Raw genomic sequence first — 18,716 nt, 5'->3', positions numbered from 1 at the left:
GTCCTTTTATTTCATTCTATTGCCCTAACTAGAACCTCCAGAACAGTGTTGACTTGTTGCTGATCTTAGCGGGGAAAGTTTTAAGTCTTTCACCAGTAAGTATGATGTTATCTATGGGTTTTCATAGATGCCCTTGATCAACTTGAGGCAGTTCTCCTGTATTCCTGGTTTTTATATTACTTTTTAAATAAACAAAAGCAGAAATTTTAAGAAGATATGAATATTTACATACAAGGAATTCAGTTTACTTCTAGGAGGGATGGGGGAGATTCAGTGTGAAGCTGATCTTTGTGGATATGGAGATATATTAATTGAACCACCTTTCCCAGAAGGTAGGGGGATCATGTAAAATTTCAACATCCTAAAAAATTTTCCTTTTTTCTTCCCATCTCCTTTTTTTTTTTTTTCCCATCTCCTTTTCTCTTTAAGCATGTGTCCATTTTCACCTAGTTACAAAAGCTTACTTAAAAAAATTTTTTTTATTGAGGTATAGTCGATGTTGTGTTGACTACTGCTGTAAAACAGTGATTCAGTGTTTTATATATGTATATATATATACAGACACACACACACATTTTTAAAATCATTTTTTAATTTATTTTTACTTTCTGGCTGTACCATACGACTTGTGGGATTTTGTAGTTCCCCTGACCAGGGATTGAATTAAGGCTCTCATCAGTGAGAGTGCAGAGTCCCAACCACTGGACCACTAGGGAATTCCTGAAAAATTTTTTTTAAATATTCTTTTCCATTATGGTTTAATCATAGGATATTGAATATAGCTCTCTGTGCTATACAGTATGACCTTGTTATTCATCCATCCTATGTATAAAAACTTATATCCACTAACCTCTACTGCCCACTCCATCTCTTCTCCAGTCCTCTTCCCCTTGGCAACTATCAGTCTGTTCTTTGTGTCCATGATTCTGTTTCTGTTTCATAGATAGATTTCATTTGAATCATATTTTAAATTCCATATATAAGTGATATCTATGGTATTTGTCTTTCTCTTTCTGACTGATTTCACTTAGTATGATAGTCTTCAGTTACATCCATGTTGCTGCAAATGGTATTATTTCTTTCTTTTTTATGGCTGAGTAGTATTCCATTGTATATATGTACCACATCTTCTTTATCCATTTATCTGTTGATGGACATTTAGGTTGTATCTTGGCAAAACAGTAGCTTACTTTTAAAATTGCCTATTAAAAAAATAATAAAATAACATTGCCTATTATTGTCTTTTATCCTGATTATCTACTGTTACATTTTATTTTCATCAGAATACATTTATCTTACCTTAAGTCAGAAACTTTTAGTAGTTAATTTCTCTTCCCTCTACAGTAAAAAAAAAAAATCACAGTGCTTTATGACTTGGAAAGTGTCTTCATATAAGATCTTATTTGAGTCTTCAATTACAGATTTAAAAACAGGGCAAAGTGAAAGTCACTCAGTCGTGTCTGACTCTTTGCGACCCCATGCACTATACAGTCCATGGAATTCTCCACATCAGAACACTGGAGTGGGTAGCCTTTCTCTTCTCCAGAGGATCTTCCCAATCCAGGGATCAAACCCAGGTCTCCCACATTGCAGGCGGATTCTTTACCAGTTAAGCCGCAAGGGAAGCCCAACAATACTGGAGTGGGTAGCCTATCCCTTCTCCAGCGGATCTTCCTGGCCCAGGAATCGAACCAGGGTCTCCTGCAATGCAGGTGGATTCTTTACCAACTGAGCTATCAGGGAAGCAAAGTTAAAAAAAAAAGGCAGGAGGAGGGTAAACCAGAATGCTTTACAAGAGCTGGGGCTACGGCGTGCTGCTTTTGGAAGGTACTTACTAAGTACTCCTGACTTGTTTGAACACACCGAATCCAAGCATCACTGGACTGGGGAAGCATTCCAGGACCGCTTGCCACTGTATTAGTTTCCTAAGGCTGCTGTGAACAAATGACCATAAACTAGGTGACTACAAACAAAAGAAATGTATTCTTTCACAGATCTGAAGGCTAGAATTCCGAACTCAAGCAGTTCTGTTAGTTGCAGAATCAAAGGTAGGGTCCTTCTTGGGGGCTCAGAAGGGGAATATGTTCCCTATCTCTCTCCCAGTTTCTAGTGGTTGCCAGCAATCGTTGGCACTCCTTAGCTTGCAGCTGCCTAACTCCAGTCTCTGTCTCTGTCAGATGGCTGTCTTCCCTGTCTTCCCTCTCCACCTGGCATTCTCTCTGTGTGTCTCTTGTTTCTTCTCTTGCACGGACACAAGACATATTTGATTATGTGTGTGTGTGGGGGTACACAGTCATGTCTGACTCTTTGCGACCCCATAGACTGTAGCCCACTAGGCTTCTCTGTCCGTAGAATTTTCCAGGCAAGGAAATTGGAGCATGTTGCCATTTCCTACTCCAGGGGATCTTCCCAACAAGGGACTGAACCCACGTCTCTTATGTCTCCTGCCTTGGCAGGCAGATTCTTTACCACTGCGTCACCTGGGAAGCTGCATGAACCACCAGGGAAGCCCTCATGTTAGATTGAGGCCCACCCTTTTCCAGTATGATCTCATCTTAACATGCATCTTAATTACATCTGCAAAGACGCTGTTTCTATATAAGGTCACACTCACAAGTACCAGAAGTTAGGACTGCAGCGTCCTAACCAGAAGAATGGTTAAACCCACAACAGCCACTAATAAGTTCTCTTTTCCTTCCCTCCCCGCAGGCGCCCCTGTATACCATGGCCCTCGTGTCTGCTGATTCCCGAATTGCAGAACTGCTCACAGAGCTCCATCAGCTGATCAAGCAAACCCAGGTAAAAAGCCACAGCCCTCCACTCGTAGAGGGGATCGTGGGCTGTGATACTGAACTGTGGAGGGGGCAGGGGTAGTTGTGTTCAAAGAGTTTGGACGTGCCAGAACCACAGTGATGTCATGAAGGTGAGAGGAGGAGCATGGAGGGTATGACCGCCGTGCCTATTGGATTTTCTGTCACGTGCAGGATTTCATGGTTCTTTTTGGTTAGTAACAGCAATATTGCGATACTGAGCTATATTCACATACAGTTCACCCATTTAAGGTGTACAGTTCAATTTGAATCCAATATTCAAAGTGTTGTGCAACCATCACCATCATCAAGTTCAGAACATTTTCAAAAAAGCCCCGTACCCTGTAGCAGTCACTTTCTGTATGCCTCCACCTCCTTGTTCCAGGTAAACAGAGACACTCCTATCAGGCAAAATATTCCAGGTATGTTTAGAGGTTATTTCCCAAGAGCTGGTCAAGGGCCAACCCTGTTTTGAAATGCCCAGCGTTTGAAAACCCTAGCCTGCTGAATTAATCTTTAACTGCATACCCACCTCCCTAGCCCTTGGCCCTGATACAGCAAAATAATCATTTGAACATTTACATTTAGTATAGCATTTATAGACAAGGGCATGGCAACCCACTCCAGTGTTCTTGCCTGGAGAATCCCCATGGACAGAGGAGCCTGGCGGGCTACAGTCCATAGGGTCACACAGAGTCGGACACAACTGAAGTGACTTTGCATGCATACGTAGCATTTATATAGCAGATACAGGTGTACCTGATATAATAGTATCAGGATGAATATGCCTGACATTTGCAGGAATCTTTGTAACATCGAGATAGACTTAAAGAAACAACTAAATCTGTTCTATAGAACCATTACACGCACTTTCATACTTTTGTCCTAATTTGATTACCCAATTTCCTCTTTCATCTTCCACTCTCTGTACCTTACGATAGATTTATGTGAAACTGTTTGGTATCAAAATTAGCTGATGAGTCAAATCCAGTTCCTCCTCAGGCCAGTCATTTTTTATCAGCATTTCATTCTCAGAAGACTTTGACTCAATCCCCTAATACATTTGGTCATCAGTATCAGTATTAGCCTATGACTTACTTAACAAAACATAGTTATATCTTACTGACAGTACCAGTGTGTTATAACATAATGAAGTGTGATCATAGTAAAATTGGTTTCATTATAGAACAGATCAGTAAGAATTACAGAGCAGTTTCTTTTACCTTTGCAACAGAATTGGCCCTGCCCATTTACCAGATTTATGAACAGGCTTTAGGACAGTTGGCCATGATTCAGTTATTTCTGAATTAGTGGGCTGTTTCAATTATGTGATATAACTGCATTCACTCTTAACTGCATTTTGCCAGATGGCTACCCTCTCAGGTTTTTAGAAATTCTGACATAAAGGTTAAAAGATAAAGTTACAATTTCTTTCTTAGGAATCATCCTAGCTCCCAGCATCTTCACTTGCAGCCTTGGTCCTAGGATCACTGACATGGGGAAGAATTGTACCAGTTTCCTTCCCTACCCCCGCTTCCCCAGATGAATTGCTCATAGATACATGTGTTAATTTCTAGACTCTCAATTCTATTCCATTGATTTATATGGCAGTGTCACACCATTCAACACTGCAGCTTTGTAGAAAGTTCGGAAATTGAGAAATGTGCGTTCTCCCATGTTATTTTTGTTTTTCTTTTTTGAGATTGTTTTGGCTGTTCTGGATCAATTGAATTTCCATATGAATTTGAGGATGAGCTTTTCCGTTTCTGCAGAGAAGTCAGCTGGAATTTCGATGGGGGTTGCGTTGAATCTGTGGATCACTTTGTCTTTTTTGATAAAGGAGTGTCATTAAATGTATAACTTGTGATTGAACTTTAATGCCTTTTGTACTGCTTTTGCATTAGGTGGGGGAAAAATTCCTTTTGCTTTTAGGGATTTGGAAGTTGGATTTACAGAATGAGGGCCCTATTTATGGGGCCTCTGGCCAGGGCTGTAGGGTACTTAGCACAGCAGCATGAAGGGCCCCTCATGTCCTGTCGACCTCATCCTTGCAGGAAGAGCGTTCGAGGAGTGAACACAACTTAGTGAACATCCAGAAGACCCACGAGCGGATGCAGACTGAGAACAAGAGTGAGTAGCTGGGCTCAGGAGAGAAAGGTGAGGAGGGGGGTGGGTGCGAGCTAAGACTAGCTGTCCTCATTTTCAAAAGCAACTTTTGCGTGTATCTGCCTGATCCGAAATGAACTGCTGCCTAAGCCTGAAGGACAGTTTTCACTCAGGCCAGGTGACCCAAGATGACCCAGAAGATGGATGACAGACTCCCATGCATCTGTCTCCCTGTGTTTACTCTGCAGTCTCTCCCTATTACCGGACAAAGCTGCGTGGCCTCTATACAACTGCCAAAGCCGATGCGGAGGCTGAGTGCAAGTGAGTACTGTCCCTCTGCTTTGCCGTTGCCTCTCTCCTCACCCAGGTGCTGGGCTGTAGGAGCCCAAGACCCCAGCCTGCCCCCGCTCCTCAGGGGTAAGCAGATCCTGACTCCTAGCCTCTCCTGTAGGGCCCAGCTTCTCTAGAGCCCACTCTTGTCCCTCTTCCCCGGCCCACTGTTGTATAAATGGCAGAAGGGCATAGGTCAAATTGCAGTGCTGCCTTTTCCCTATCACTTGACCTTTGGTGGTCTCTTGAGCTGAGACTCAGTTACTCCCTCATTAAAATAGGGATAATAACTCCCTATAGAATTGTCAACGTAAAATGTGGTAATGCATATAAAGTCACTGATATCTGTATTTTCAAACTGTTTTGACCATGACCTATGGCGATGCCTGGTGCTGGGCAGTCTCCACAGAGACACACAGGATAGTGAGGGGCCTGCCTTCAGGGGCAAGCCATCCAGAAAGGACAGATGCTCTAAAAAAGTTACAGGACAGTGTAGTTGGTGGGCCGGCAGAGAGGTGCTCACTGGGCCTCGGAATCTGGGACCCTCTCAGGGAGGAGAGAAACTTGAGCTAGGGATGGGTAGGCGGACAAGATGGAGTGTGCCAGGGCCGTGGAGGAGCACGTGCAGGGCTCAAGCATTTGGGGAGTGAGAACTAGCCCTGTGTGGCTGGGGGAGGGGAGGGCATGATGGGGAGGGCCTTCAATACTCGGACTTTATCTTGGAGGCAATAGGAAACCAAAGATGGTATAAGAGCAGGAGAGAAATGCCCGGCTGTCAGGCAGAGAACAGACTGGGTGAGATTCAAGTCTCGCTTGGAGACCAGGCATAAGGTACGATGGAGTTGAGCTGAGGCAATGTCAGTGGGGCTGGAGAAACAAGAGCCAGGTTCTGAGATCAAATTGGGGACCAGATGGGAGAGGAGAAGCTTTCCAAGGTTTTTAGCTTAGACAAAGGGGTCTGATGGGGAACAGAAACAAAAGGGTGGGGCTGACTGGCGGGGAGGGGACACAGTGAATTCTGGTCGGAGGTGTTGCTTTCTTGGCTTTCCAGCCTGCCCTTGCCCACCCCCATCTTCTCCTGATTAGAAGGTTCATTGTGGGGCCCTTTCCCACTAGAGGGCCTGGAGTTTGGCTTGTATAGGTCAAAGTGACTCACACTCATTTGAAAGTAAAAGGCAGATGTTCCCTTCTCAGATTAACTGCCGGCAGAGTGAGGCAGAGTGAGGCGACAGCTTCTGCAGCCAGATGGTTTGGGCTCTTCTCTGGCCTCGACTTTCCAGAGTTTAACACTTAAAGCTTATTTCCGAAGTGCAGGTCCCTGGCAGTTGTGCTGCCATTTGACTTTTTTCAGACTCTCAGAACTTCTTATATTCAGTCACTAAATATTAAGTAAGGAGTCCTCCCCTCCAGATACCATGCTGGGAACAGAAGAGCGAATGAGGCAGATAAGACACCAGACGTGCCCACAGGAGCTCCGCGTCTGGGTGGGGAAAACGTGGTGGTATTCGTGCCCACGCGGCCCTGACCCGGGTGCTGTGGTGCCTGTCAGCTCTTCTTCCTAATATTTGTGGTAAACCTCTCGTGAAACTACAGAGGCCCCAGGAGCCCATGCTGCTTCATCACCTACTGTGCTCTTCCTTCATCTGAGCCTTCAGCTCTTCCTAGCCAGTTTTCCTCCTGCTTTTGCAGAAAACAGAAAACCCTCCGTCTTCATTTAACAACCGTCTCTTTTGGCAGGAGTCAAAGGAGACGGATCAAAGATGTCACTTTCCATGTGCCAGTGGAGATGGGTAGCCATTCCAGGGGGGACAAGATATTTTCTTTTTCTTTTTTCAAAATGTATTTTTAAAAACTTGTTATTTTATATTGGAGTGTAGCCAATTGACAATGTTGAGATTCTTTCAAGTGCATAGCAGAGTGACTCAGCTATACATATACATGTATCCATTCTCCCCCAAACACCCAGACTGGTGGGAACAAGATATTTTCTGACACTGATTCAGAAGGCGTTTCTCCGGATGCAGCTTCAGGAGGGCAGAGTGTCAGGGATGGTGTACTCCATGACTCTTTGGCCACAGACACTAACAGCCTCGCTCAGAGTTCCATTGAAGGAAGGTAGTTTGATGAGTAGTTAATCCAGTGCAGGCAGAGGTCAGTTTAACTTTGTGAGGACCTGGGCGGTCACAGCCTCAAACGTTAAGTGCCTGGAGCAGAGAATGAATGCCTTAGCGCCTGGACTGTCTATCTGAGCCAGGCGCCAAGGTCTGGTCAGCAGGCTGCTTGTGTGTGGGCACCTGCAGCATGGACACTGTCCTGTGGTGCTGACCGGGGGGAGGACTCTCGTCTCTGTTGAGGTCCTTTAATGGACCGGAACCTGGTGGTCTGGAGTCAACGATAAGAAAGTAAGAGAGAGAAAGAGGCTGATATTCCTTGGTTTAGGGAGAAAACCAATAAAACCCTTGACATGGGGCTTGCACTGCTTCACGTAGGCACAGGGCACCCTCTCACAAGGGTCTTGCAAGCCCGGGCAAGAAAGTGAGCTCAGTGGGCTTCTGCACTCCAAAGAATTAGCCTGAGAGAGAGAGAGAGAGAGAAACAGAAAGAAAGACACGGGGACCCAAGCTCTGATGGAACAAGGGTGTTTTATTCAACACTGTGGGTATATATACTGTCTTACAAGGTGGTTTTGTTCAGCAAAGATAAAGATCAAAAGTCCAGACTTACAATTATCAAGGAAACATAAGGCCATCCATATCAAAGAGAGAGAGTTGTAAATAATCACTTTTACCATACGGTTCATAAAAAGGAAGAGGGTCGTAAATAGTTACTTCTCACCGTATGGAAAAACTAACAAAGGAAATGCACGCATTCCTCAGCCCCCTGAGCGGTTTGCCACTCCTCTTAATTCCTGAATGCTATGCTATGCTAAGTCACTTCAGTTGTGTCCGACTCTGTGCGACCCCATAGACGGCAGCCCACCAGGCTCCCCCGTCCCTGGGATTCTCCAGGCAAGAACACTGGAGTGGGTTGCCATTTCCTTCTCCAATGAATGAAAATGAAAAGTGAAAGTGTTCAGGAATTAATAAGGAACAGAGGATTCATGACAGATCCAAAACAGCACACAGGAAGCCTCCTGTTAAATGCTTCCTGACAATTCCCCCTATTTTATTATATTTGTAAAAAAGGTCCTGAGCAATTGAGTTTGTTTAGTATTCACCAACCTTATAGAAAGGCAATGATAAACAACAAATATAATTACCAAGACAATCACCAAAGTTACAGTTCCAGACCCGATGCTGTGGGTGATAACTTTGAAACCATCCTCATGGGTCTAGCCCAGATAATTGATCAGCTAGTTGTTCAGCTAGTTTCCAAATTAGTGGAAGAGGGCAGACGTTTAGAAAAGGTTTCAAAGGTTTCCTTTTGCAGTAATTGTACGTTCAGAGAGGCATTATCATGTATGTTTTGTAAATGAAATTTGATTTGTTTCCAGTTGTAGGCACTATGATTGAAATGAACAGGAGTAACACAAAACTGAGTAGAATTCCAATCACATTTTAGTATCACTTGTTTTTGCAAATCTATTAATTGATCTCTGACCCATTTGATGGCTGTTTTTAGTTCCTGTATTTCCTCTTGAATATCCTCACCTACCTGAGCAGCCTCTTCAGGACTGAGCATCTTCAGTCCAATTTTGGATAAAATTATATGTTTGAATCGAGGTATGTAAAGCAGCACTGGCAACAGCAGCAGTGGTGCAAATAGCTACTAACCCCAAAATGCCAAGAATCAGCCATCCAACGAATCGTTTAGATCGTTGGAGCAGTTTAGTAAGTAATCTGGAAGCAAGTCCAGCCATGGGACCTTCTTCCCAGGGTCATTGGAGATTTATTGGTAACCACAAATTATGTCAAGATCGAAGAATCAAAAGGGAATAATTTCTTAAAGAAATAGAGGAGTTAAGACAGGTATATAGTTTGCAATTAATACAAGTTACAGAACGTAAAGTCTTATTGTAAATTTCCTATGGCTATAACAAAAGGAAGTGGGGACACAGGCCTGTATAAAATATGATTGATGATAGTGAAAGAAATAGTTACTATGACTACGACTGGTCCCTGTGAAATGCCGGGTCCCAGTCCCAGGTTCTTTGGTGCTCGCAGCAGGTTTCCAAATGTCCCATTGTTCAGCCCACTCTGTTTATCCAGGACATCCTAGGACGAGGTGGGGCTAATCCACTGTCAAGCCACCCAAGAAGTCCTTTGTCATGGTAATGCTCTATCATAGTGTCATTAACCTTCCATGCCACTTGAGTAGCATAGTCACCCGCAGTGCTATTAACATCATCTGAGCAGTTAGATAGCCACATACCATGGGGTCCCCAATCCACAATCGTATGATTAGCCACAAACATTAATTTTCCTGATTTGGGTTGACATTTGTCCCAACGAACAAGAGTATATGTAAAGTTCTTATAAGTAAACCCTTCGCATAATGTTCTTTGTTCTTTCCCTAACTCTTTCCCCAAAGCCTCAGTAGTATAAACATGGTTCACAAAGAAAGGGCAGTAAATAATCCAAGCAACATCCGAAAATCCTTTTTGGGAGGCAGGCCGAAAGCACAAGTCTGTCGGCTAACGTTTATGCATAATTCTGCTGGGCCCATGCAAAAAGGAAGGACTTCATAACCTAGAGAAATATTAATTAGTTTTCCTTCTTCTTCAGTGTGTGAGGACCCTTTAATGCTCCAGGGAGAAGGCGTATGTATAGAGTCATTAGTTGAAACGATTGGTTCTCTCTCTGTCCATTTGACCACCTGTAGTAGAGGGGGGTTGGGTATGTAAGCCCAGGAAGTATGATTAGTTCAAGCTTGAACAGGGGAGGCACAGGCAAGCAGACTGAGCATTGCGAGGAAAATGTATTCAGGACTCCAGGACTCCGAAGCATTCCCTGTTGAAAGATCAAATTTTCAGCTCGATTAGTACGCGTTTTTATTTGTCCCCAAGTGGGGAGATCATAAGGTTGATGCCGCCGAGGGTGGTGCTTCCTGGAGATCTTTAGAGCCGCCATGGCCCATATTGGAATTTCTTCCTCCTGGGGTTTTTGTTGTTTTGTCTCTATTTTGAAGGCCAGGGGCCCCCTTGGGTCAAATCTTCCGAAGAGGAAGCCATGTGAGTTTGTTGGATCCATCTGGGGAAATACAAGCAAACCCCTTTCCCTGTATTAGTTTCCCAGATTTCCATTGTTTCGTTAACCCGTCGTGGTTCCAAATGGGCAGGGGAAGTGAAGTGTCCTTCAGTTCCTCAAAATGCTTTTCTGCTCTTGTTAAGATATCTCCCTGTGGTAAGTTTAAAAAATTTAAAACAAATAAAGCTGTATTAACAATAGTTATAGGTTTTGAAAATATCTTATGTTGGAATCTAGTAAAGTCTGCTTTTGATAAGGAGGACAGTAGTGTTCCTGTGTATTCCCCCTTTAAAAATTTTTTAATTTGCAACTTTAGTGTGTGATGTGCTCATTTGACTATGCCTTGTGCCTGTGGATTATATGGAATACCTGTAATATATTTAATAGAAAAAGATTGTAAAAATTGTTTAAAGTGTCTAGAAATACAGGCAGGGTCATTGTCTGTTTTTATAGAACTAGGAGTTCCCATTACAGCAAAAGAAGCTAATAAGTGAGTTATAACATGTGTAGCCTCACCGCAAAGAGGTGTAGCCCAAATAAAAGAAGAATTAGTGTTGATACAGACATAGAGAAAGAAAATGGAGAAAGTTCAGGGCAATGAGTTCATCCATTTGCCATAGTTCATTAGGTTGCAAACCGTGAGGATTAACACCTTGTGCAATGGGTGGAAGATGTGGAATCTACAAGTAGAGTAATTACTAATAATTTCTTTAGCCTGGCGGTATGGGATTGTCCATAGCTGGTGTAGGGAGCCAGCATTGTTATGCAACAGAACATGCTGTTCCTCCAGAGTAGCAAAGGAAACCAGTTTATCAGCCTCTTCATTACCATGAGTCATGGGGCCGGGAAGGCAAGAATGTGCTTGAATATGTGTAATATAAATGGAAGAATTGTGTTCCATTTATATTGGAAGATAGTAGTTCGAAAAAGAGTTGTTGAATAATAGGTTGATTGGAGTTTATGGTGGAGGTTTCTATATTTTTTAATACAAAAACTGAATATAGAGTCAGAGACTATATTAAGGGGGTAAGGATGTAGGCAAGTAACTTGAATAAGAGCATATAATTGATTTTGTTGAGCAGAATGAAATTTAGTATAAAAGACTTTATATTCCTTAAGAGACCAGAATGAAGCTTTGGCGTTTTTAGTCCCATCTATATAAAAAAATCTCAGCTTGTGGTATAGGCTGTGAGCTGATAATATGAGAAATAATAAATGCAGTATTTTTGAAGAAATTCCACAGCTTACCAGAAGGATAATGAAATGAAATTTCTCCAAAATATTCCAGAAAAGCTATTTGGAAATCAGTAGAAGTTTGTAATGCGTTCTCAAATTGAGATTTATTGATAGGTATTACAATTTTATGAGGATCAGAGCCAATTAGAGTTTTAGTCCTATTTCTTCCATTGATAGTGATTAGAGCAATTAAATCAAGGTAGGGTATAAGTGACTTTATTCCCCTAAAACGGGTATAGATCTATTCTACTGGGTGTTCTTATTGGGCAAGAAGTCCTGTGGGAGAATGAAGAGAGGGGAGTATAAACAATTCTAGAGGTAAATCTAGTTTGATGCAAGTAAGAAATTGTTTTTGTAACTTATTTTGCACTAAGTAGAGTTCCTCTCGTGCCTCTTGAGAAAGTGAACGAGGGCTATTTAAATCAGGAGCGCCTTTTAAAGTATTAAATAGGTTATTGAGTTGATAATTAGCAATGCCTAAAGAAGGTCTCGGAGAAGGCAATAGCACCTAACTCCAGTACTCTTGCCTGGAAAATACCATGGATGGAGGAGCCTGGTGGGCTGCAGTCCATGGGGTCACGAAGAGTCGGACACGACTGAGCAACTTCACTTTCACTTTTTATTTTTATGTATTGGAGAAGGAAATGGCAACCCACTCCAGTGTTCTTGCCTGGAGAATCCCATCCCAGGGACGGGGAGCCTGGTGGGAGGCCGTCTATGGACCCTTCAGACACGACTGAAGCGACTTAGCAGCAGCAAGAGCTTTTGAAAATCATTTAAGGTTGATAATTTATCAGTACGGATCTGAGTGAGTTGGGGAATAATATGTTGTCCATTAACAACAAACCCCAAGCAATGGTAAGGTGTAGAGGTTTGAATTTTTTCAGGGGCAGTGATTAATCCAGAATTTTTTAAGCGTAGTTGAGCTATATCAAACATGTGTTGAGTTTCTAAGATAGATGGAGCTGAAAACAATATATCATCCATATGGTAAATAACAAGAAAGTTAGGAAATTGTTTTCTCACAGGCTCAAGGGCTTTGGCTACGTAGTACTGACACACGGTGGGAGAATTCATCATCCCTTGTGGCAGTACAGCCCATTGGTACCGTTTATGAGGTCTGATATGATTAGGATAAAGGAGAGAGAATGAATCTCTCTCGGTCTAAAGGGTGTAAAGGTATATTAAAAAAGCAGTCTTGTAAATCAATAATAATTATGTGCCAGTTTTGAGGAATAGTGGTAGGTGATGGGATTCCTGGTTGTAATGCACCCATAGGTTTCATAGATGCATTAACTTTTCTAAGGTCTGTTAGGAGATGCCATTTGTTAGATTTCTTTTTTATAACAAATATAGGAGAGTTCCAAGGAGAACAAGATTCCTCAATATGCTTTAATTCTAGTTGTGTATCTATAAGTTCCTTAGCCACCTGTAATTTCTCTATCGTGAGGGGCCACTGCTCTGTCCAAATAGGCTCGTCATTCTTCCAAGTTATTTTAATAATTGTATTGTTTCTTAAATGAGCAGTGGCCCCTAGGAAAAATGTGGAATGTATATCTGAGTTTGCCATTGCATAAGTCAGTCCCTTCCTATTAGATTAAGGGGTGCATCTATCACAGAAGGTCTTAATGTTGCAGGTTGGCGTTCTGGTCCCTCACATGGATAGATTTGAGTACTCTGATAAACCTCTTGTACTTTGGTTTGAGAAATCTCTGCAATTTGGCAAGAAATTTTTGTACAGGCCAGGATTTGGGCCATAAATGTTTGGAAATAATAGTAATATCAGATCCAGTGTTGAGACCAGAAAATCTTTTACCATTAATTTTGATATTTATAGTCGGTCAGTCAAATTCAGATACTAATGATGTCCAAAAGGACTGTTTTTGATCTGTACTGCCAAATCCGCCCATCTGTACACTATTAGAGGAGTTAATAGAAATGTAAGGTAAAAGAAGTAATTGAGAAATTTTATCCCCCTTTTTGAATTGCCGTAAAATCTGAGATGACGTCATAATTTGAATTTCTCCTTTATAATCTGAATCAGTGACTCCAGGGTGAACAGTAATTCCTTTAGAAGTCAAACTAGATCGGCCAAGTAAAAGACCGAAGGTTTGTGGGGGCAGATTTTTGGAGGTTTTTTAGTAGCTTTCTTAGGGCAGTCCCTTTTTAAATGGTTCTTATCTCCACATGTAAAGCATCCTTCATTTCCTTTTCTTAAGGCAGCAACCATTGTTTCAGCTAGCATTTGCATCTTTTGAGTTTCTGATCCTAGATTGTGACAAGCCTTCAAATAATCAATAATAGTCTCTGTCTCACTAATTGGAGCTATAGCCTTTTGACATTCCTGATTTGCATTTTCATAAGCAAGTAATTTCTCTAGTTGCCTTTTGGCTTCTTCTCCAATTACAGTACTGGAAATAGCAGTTTCTAATCTAGCTAAAAAATCAGCATACGTTTCATTAGGTCCTTGCAGTATTTTAGTGTAGCTACCTATAGGCTCCCCTTTAGGAGTGATTTGATCCCAAGCTTCAAGGACCACTGTTTTTAATTGTTCATGTAACAAAGGAGGGCACTGTATTTGAGCTTCTGTAGCGTCAAATTGTCCTGTCCTAAATGTCCTGTTAGCATCTCAAAAGTAATTTAATTTGGTGAGTGCCAGCTCAAGCGTTTCTGTTAGCATGATCTCTGGCTATATCATGAAACCACATTATCCACTGAAGATATTCTCCTGGTTTAAGGAGAGCTTTTATTAAAGTTCACCAATCATGGGGAATAAAATTTCCAGTAGAGGATACTACAGAATTTAGACGTGCTTTAGGAAAAGGTGAATGTGGGCTGTACATAGTTATAGCTTTTTAAATTTGTTGCATGTGATAAAAGTTAATACTCTCATATTGAGATATTATATGCCCTTGAGTGTCAGGATTTCTAAAAACTGGAAAGGCGGAGAAACCATCAGCTTCAGAGACTTGTGATTGCAAAGCCAGCAATTCAGAGAGCCTTTGTCATGAAGGAGAGTGAGTAGGTAGCAAATTCTTACAATTAAGAGTATGTGGTAAAAAAACTTATTATTGTTATTCAGAAAGGTGTTGTTGGTTTTAATGTCAAAAGGTGTCTTAGGGGAGTTGTTGCCAGAATCATTAGGTTCTAGCAAGGGAGAGACTTTGGGATTTGTGCCCATTGGCAGGGGAGGAGTGCTTGGAGCAACCAGGGCAGGGCTTGTAGGAAAGCTCTGAAATATTTTATGTTCTAATTGGGCCTTTTGTAAGGTTTCATCATCTAATTCATATTCATGTAATAAGTGTTCTGCCTGTTGCTGAATATCAGGAGGGCTAGAATTACCTCGAAATGGCAGAATCACAGCTTTGATGAGAGCCCATAGGGGCCAGAAATCTATCGGAATATTTTTTCCCTGTCTGGCAGCTCATTGAACATTTTCTTTGACCTGGTGCCAAATTTTTAAATCAAAACTACCTTCATCAGGGAACCAAGGGTTACATGCAACCACTGTCTGAAGGCAAGCCTCTATTCGCTGGCGTGAAACTGAAAGTCCCTGAACTTTAAGTGGTGAAGTAAAGTAGAAAAGTGATGGGGCTTTCCAGCCATTTGGCCCATGTCTTAGTACTTACCCACCTCAATAGGTCCTTGAGTCACTCCGTCCAAATCTACCAGGTCCCTGTTCTGGGTGCCACTTGTTGAGGTCCGTTAATGGACTGGACACAACTGAGCGACTGATCTGATCTGATCTGATCCTGAATGGACTGGAACCTGGTGGTCTGGAGTTGATGATAAGAAAGTAAAAGAGAGAGAGAGAGAGAGGCTGATATTCCTTGGTTTACACAGAAAACCAATAAAGCCCTTGACACAGGGCTTGCACTGCTTCACGTAGGCACAGAGCACCCTCTCGCAAGGGTCTTGCAAGCCCAGGCAAGAAAGTGAGCTCAGTGGGCTTCTGCGCTCCAAAGAATTAGCCTGAGAGAGAGAAAGAGAGAGAAACAGAAAGACAGACACGGGGACCCAAGCTCTGATGGAACAAGGGTGTTTTATTCAACATAGTGTGGGTATATATACTGTCTTATAAGGTAGCTTTGTTCAGCAAAGATAAAGATCAAAAGTCCAGACTTACAAATTATCAAGGAAACATAAGGCAATCCATATCAAAGAGAGAGGGTTGTAAATAATCACTTTTACCATAGGGTTCATAAAAAGGAAGAGGGTCGTAAATAGTTACTTCTCACCGTATGGAAAAACTAACAAAGGAAATGCATGCATTCCTCAGCCCTGGGAGCGGTTTGCCACTCTTAATTCCTTAATAAGGAACAGAGGATTCATGACAGATCCAAAGGAGGATTCGTGACAGATCCAGAGGATTCATGACGGCACACAGGAAGCCTCCTGTTAAATGCTTCCTGACAGTCTCGATCCATCACAGAATGTGTCCGCTGGGAAGCTGGAGGGAAGGTATTGTCCCTTCTCAGGCCTGATAGGGTCACGCACAGACACAGACCAGTTACAGGAGGGCAGAGAAGCCATGTGCTTGAGAGTCTAGAGTCTATTGTGTTTATCCTCCCGCTGGGCCTGGGGCTGAGGGAGACTGCGCAGCCAGCGCTGTTGCTAGATTCCTTCTTCTGTAGATGGCCAGAGGGTGGGCAGCTCCCGGGCAGTTCCATCTGTGCAGCACCCCTTGGCTTATTAGCTGCTTTCTGTCTGCCTCTGCAAGCATAATTCCAACTACCTCAGCAAGAGAGAAGAAAGCCCACAAGGAATTTTAACTAATTTTCTTTTTAAAAGTTCAATCTAATCAGATAATTACTGTGAACTGGTATGCAGCAGTACTGGATTACTTTAAAGAGCCCACACTGGTTAGGCCCTTATTAATGGTTGGGGAGGGAAGTTAGGGCTCAGGGTTCTTGGCTGAGGACACTTCAAAGGATCAGCCAGCAAGAGGTCTTTCCTCCACTATCCCAGGGGAAGCAAGCCTCTTGGGGTGGCCCTTCCCTGAAGGGTGCTGACAGGCTGGCAGGCTGCCTGCTAGAAGGTACAGACCCATGCTTTGCTGGGTGCTCATTCTGATTGACCTCTCTGGTTGGGAGAGGCAGAAATTTCAGTTCCAGAAAACTGCTCTTGAAATAGTAAATGATCTTAAAACATTGTTTCCTCAGACCTCCCCAGTGGAACTTCAGTAACTTTGTTGTGGTTCAGTAGCTAAGTTGTATCAGACTCTTTGCAGACCCCATGGACTGCAGCAATGTTACATTCCTTTCCTTGGAGATTCACAATGCAAGTTACAGTGGTAAAGGCTATGCCAAGTTCTGCAACAGTTTCTTTAACTCAGTATTAAGGAAGTATGCCAGTGGAGTATATTCACACACTATTCTCAAGGCTGGCTACGCCCAGAGGTTCTGATTTAACTAGGGTGGAACTCATGTATTGGTATTAACTTTTTATATGATCAGACTTAGGTAAATATATTTTTATCACATTTGCTTTTATTGTTCTCTGTATAGTCAAAAATTTTTTTTTCTGAACCTTTTATGTTGCAGACACCATGCCTGATGCCTCTTGACCTCTAAACACATTATAATCATCATGTGCTTTACAAAAGGACATTCTTATTAAACAACCATAGCACATTTCTCAAAATTACGATAATATGCTGATATAAAACTATTAACTGAGCTACAGGTCTTATTTAGATGACCTTGATGGCAAAAGAACAGAATATTTTCCTAGTGTAGGTTAGTTTTCCTGCCTCTTTAGTCTCTCTCAATGTGGAATGGTTCCCAGGCTATCTCTGCTTCTCATGACTTTTACATTCTGAAAATGATAAGCCAATGTAGAATCTCCCTCAGTTGGGTTTGCTGCTGTTTCCTCACAATTAGATTCAGGTTTTACGCTTCTGGAAGTGATGTCCTCCGTCTTCATATTAGAAGGCAAAACTCTCACTGGTAAAGGTGGGCTCTTCCGTATTTCTCAAGTTAGGGCTATTTTCCATTGTGTAATTGACAGGTATCTTAGATACTTTGAGACTATGTACATAGCCCATTTCACATCAACCCCCCCCACCCCCGGACTAGTTTTGGCATCTGCTGAGGATTCTTAAAACAACTAGGATTCTTTGTAAAAAGCTCCCTGAGCATTCTGCTGTCCAGCTAAGGCTGAGAACCATGCCATCAGTACCTCATAGAATATAATTTAGGACATAACTACATAAAAGGATGTCCTCCCAATAGGCCCAGAAGCAGTGATCAGACTTTCAAAGTTCCCTTTGGCCTCCTGGATTTTACTCCTCTGCCTGGTTGCCCTGTGTCCCAGTGCTCACTCACAAGCCCATGGTAGGTCTGGCCGAGTGGTCCCTGTGTCGGATGCCAGCCACGCTGAGCTTCAATGCTCTGAGCCTGCGGCAAGATGTTCATCCCTCGCTACTCTGTTTGCCCAGTTCCCTCTGCCAAGGCTGCCCCTTGCCCAGCCTTCTGGCCTCTGCCTGACAAATCCACAAGAGTCACACCCTCTGGGATACCTTCTGTGACCCTACTATGCTGTGTTCTCACGGGTCTCATGCTGAACCAAGGCCTTCCTTAACACGTGGGTTTTTACTAAAGGTTTGCTAGAGGAGTGGGCCGGAGAATAAATGACCTGAAGTGGATTCAGTGCTGCTTACTGCTGTTGAACTACCCTTTGGGGGAGGTCCCCCACACTCTGGGATGAAGAAGCCTTTTTCCAGCAAGGATTTGTGTGCACTTCTGCTAGGTTTCTTGGGTCCTGGCCACTCTGGAGCCCCCATAATTGAACTCCAGGGGTTTCCAGGGGGTGGGGACAAGTTCCCGCCACCCCCAGCCCTGCTGTGGGCTGAGACAACTCCCCATAGTCCTCCAGAGTGTCTCCTCTTATGTGTGCAACTAGGGCAGACCGCGAATTCTAACTTCTGTCCTCTGAAATCTCAATTGTTAGAGGCCGCCAGCACCCCACAGCCCTTCCGCAGCATTTGTCTGGTGCCCTCAGGCAAAGGGAGCCCTCCGCTTCGCTTACCAACCCTCTTAGGTTGTTT

At 42.9% G+C, this 18,716-nt stretch overlaps 1 protein-coding gene and 1 long non-coding RNA gene across 8 annotated transcripts in view; one reads left to right on the top strand and one right to left on the bottom strand.

Moving 5' to 3' along the window:
• SGF29 (SAGA complex associated factor 29) overlaps positions 1-18,716 on the top strand; it is a 30,257-nt gene that overhangs the window by 8,437 nt on the left and 3,104 nt on the right. For 4 of the 6 annotated variants that reach the window (XM_086375076.1, XM_086375077.1, XM_086375075.1 and 1 more), the window contains exons 2-4: positions 2,710-2,799; positions 4,865-4,940; positions 5,165-5,237. In XM_086375076.1, the coding sequence (XP_086231202.1) occupies positions 2,725-2,799; positions 4,865-4,940; positions 5,165-5,237 (224 nt within the window). In that variant the 5' untranslated portion in view covers positions 2,710-2,724. Of the gene's footprint in view, positions 1-2,709; positions 2,800-4,864; positions 4,968-5,164; positions 5,238-18,716 lie in introns of all 6 variants that reach the window. The other 2 variants (XM_086375080.1, XM_086375081.1) reach the window with 1 other exon arrangement.
• Positions 7,870-15,444, bottom strand: LOC147345186 (uncharacterized). Of its 2 annotated transcripts, none has more exons than XR_015154579.1 (2): positions 15,298-15,444; positions 7,870-10,583 (listed from the first exon to the last, which is right to left on the bottom strand). It is a non-coding gene; the product is annotated as an uncharacterized LOC147345186 (long non-coding RNA). The 2 variants fall into 2 exon arrangements; XR_015154580.1 differs by having other exon boundaries at positions 15,302-15,444.

The sequence above is a fragment of the Bos grunniens genome, chromosome 25 (genome assembly GCF_055505025.1).
Source record: "Bos grunniens cultivar Pamir isolate PY7600 chromosome 25, Bosgru_T2T1.0, whole genome shotgun sequence".
NCBI lineage: Eukaryota > Metazoa > Chordata > Mammalia > Artiodactyla > Bovidae > Bos > Bos grunniens.
The sequence above is the reverse complement of the archived record's forward strand: the minus strand, read 5'-3'. Positions and strand labels throughout refer to the sequence as shown.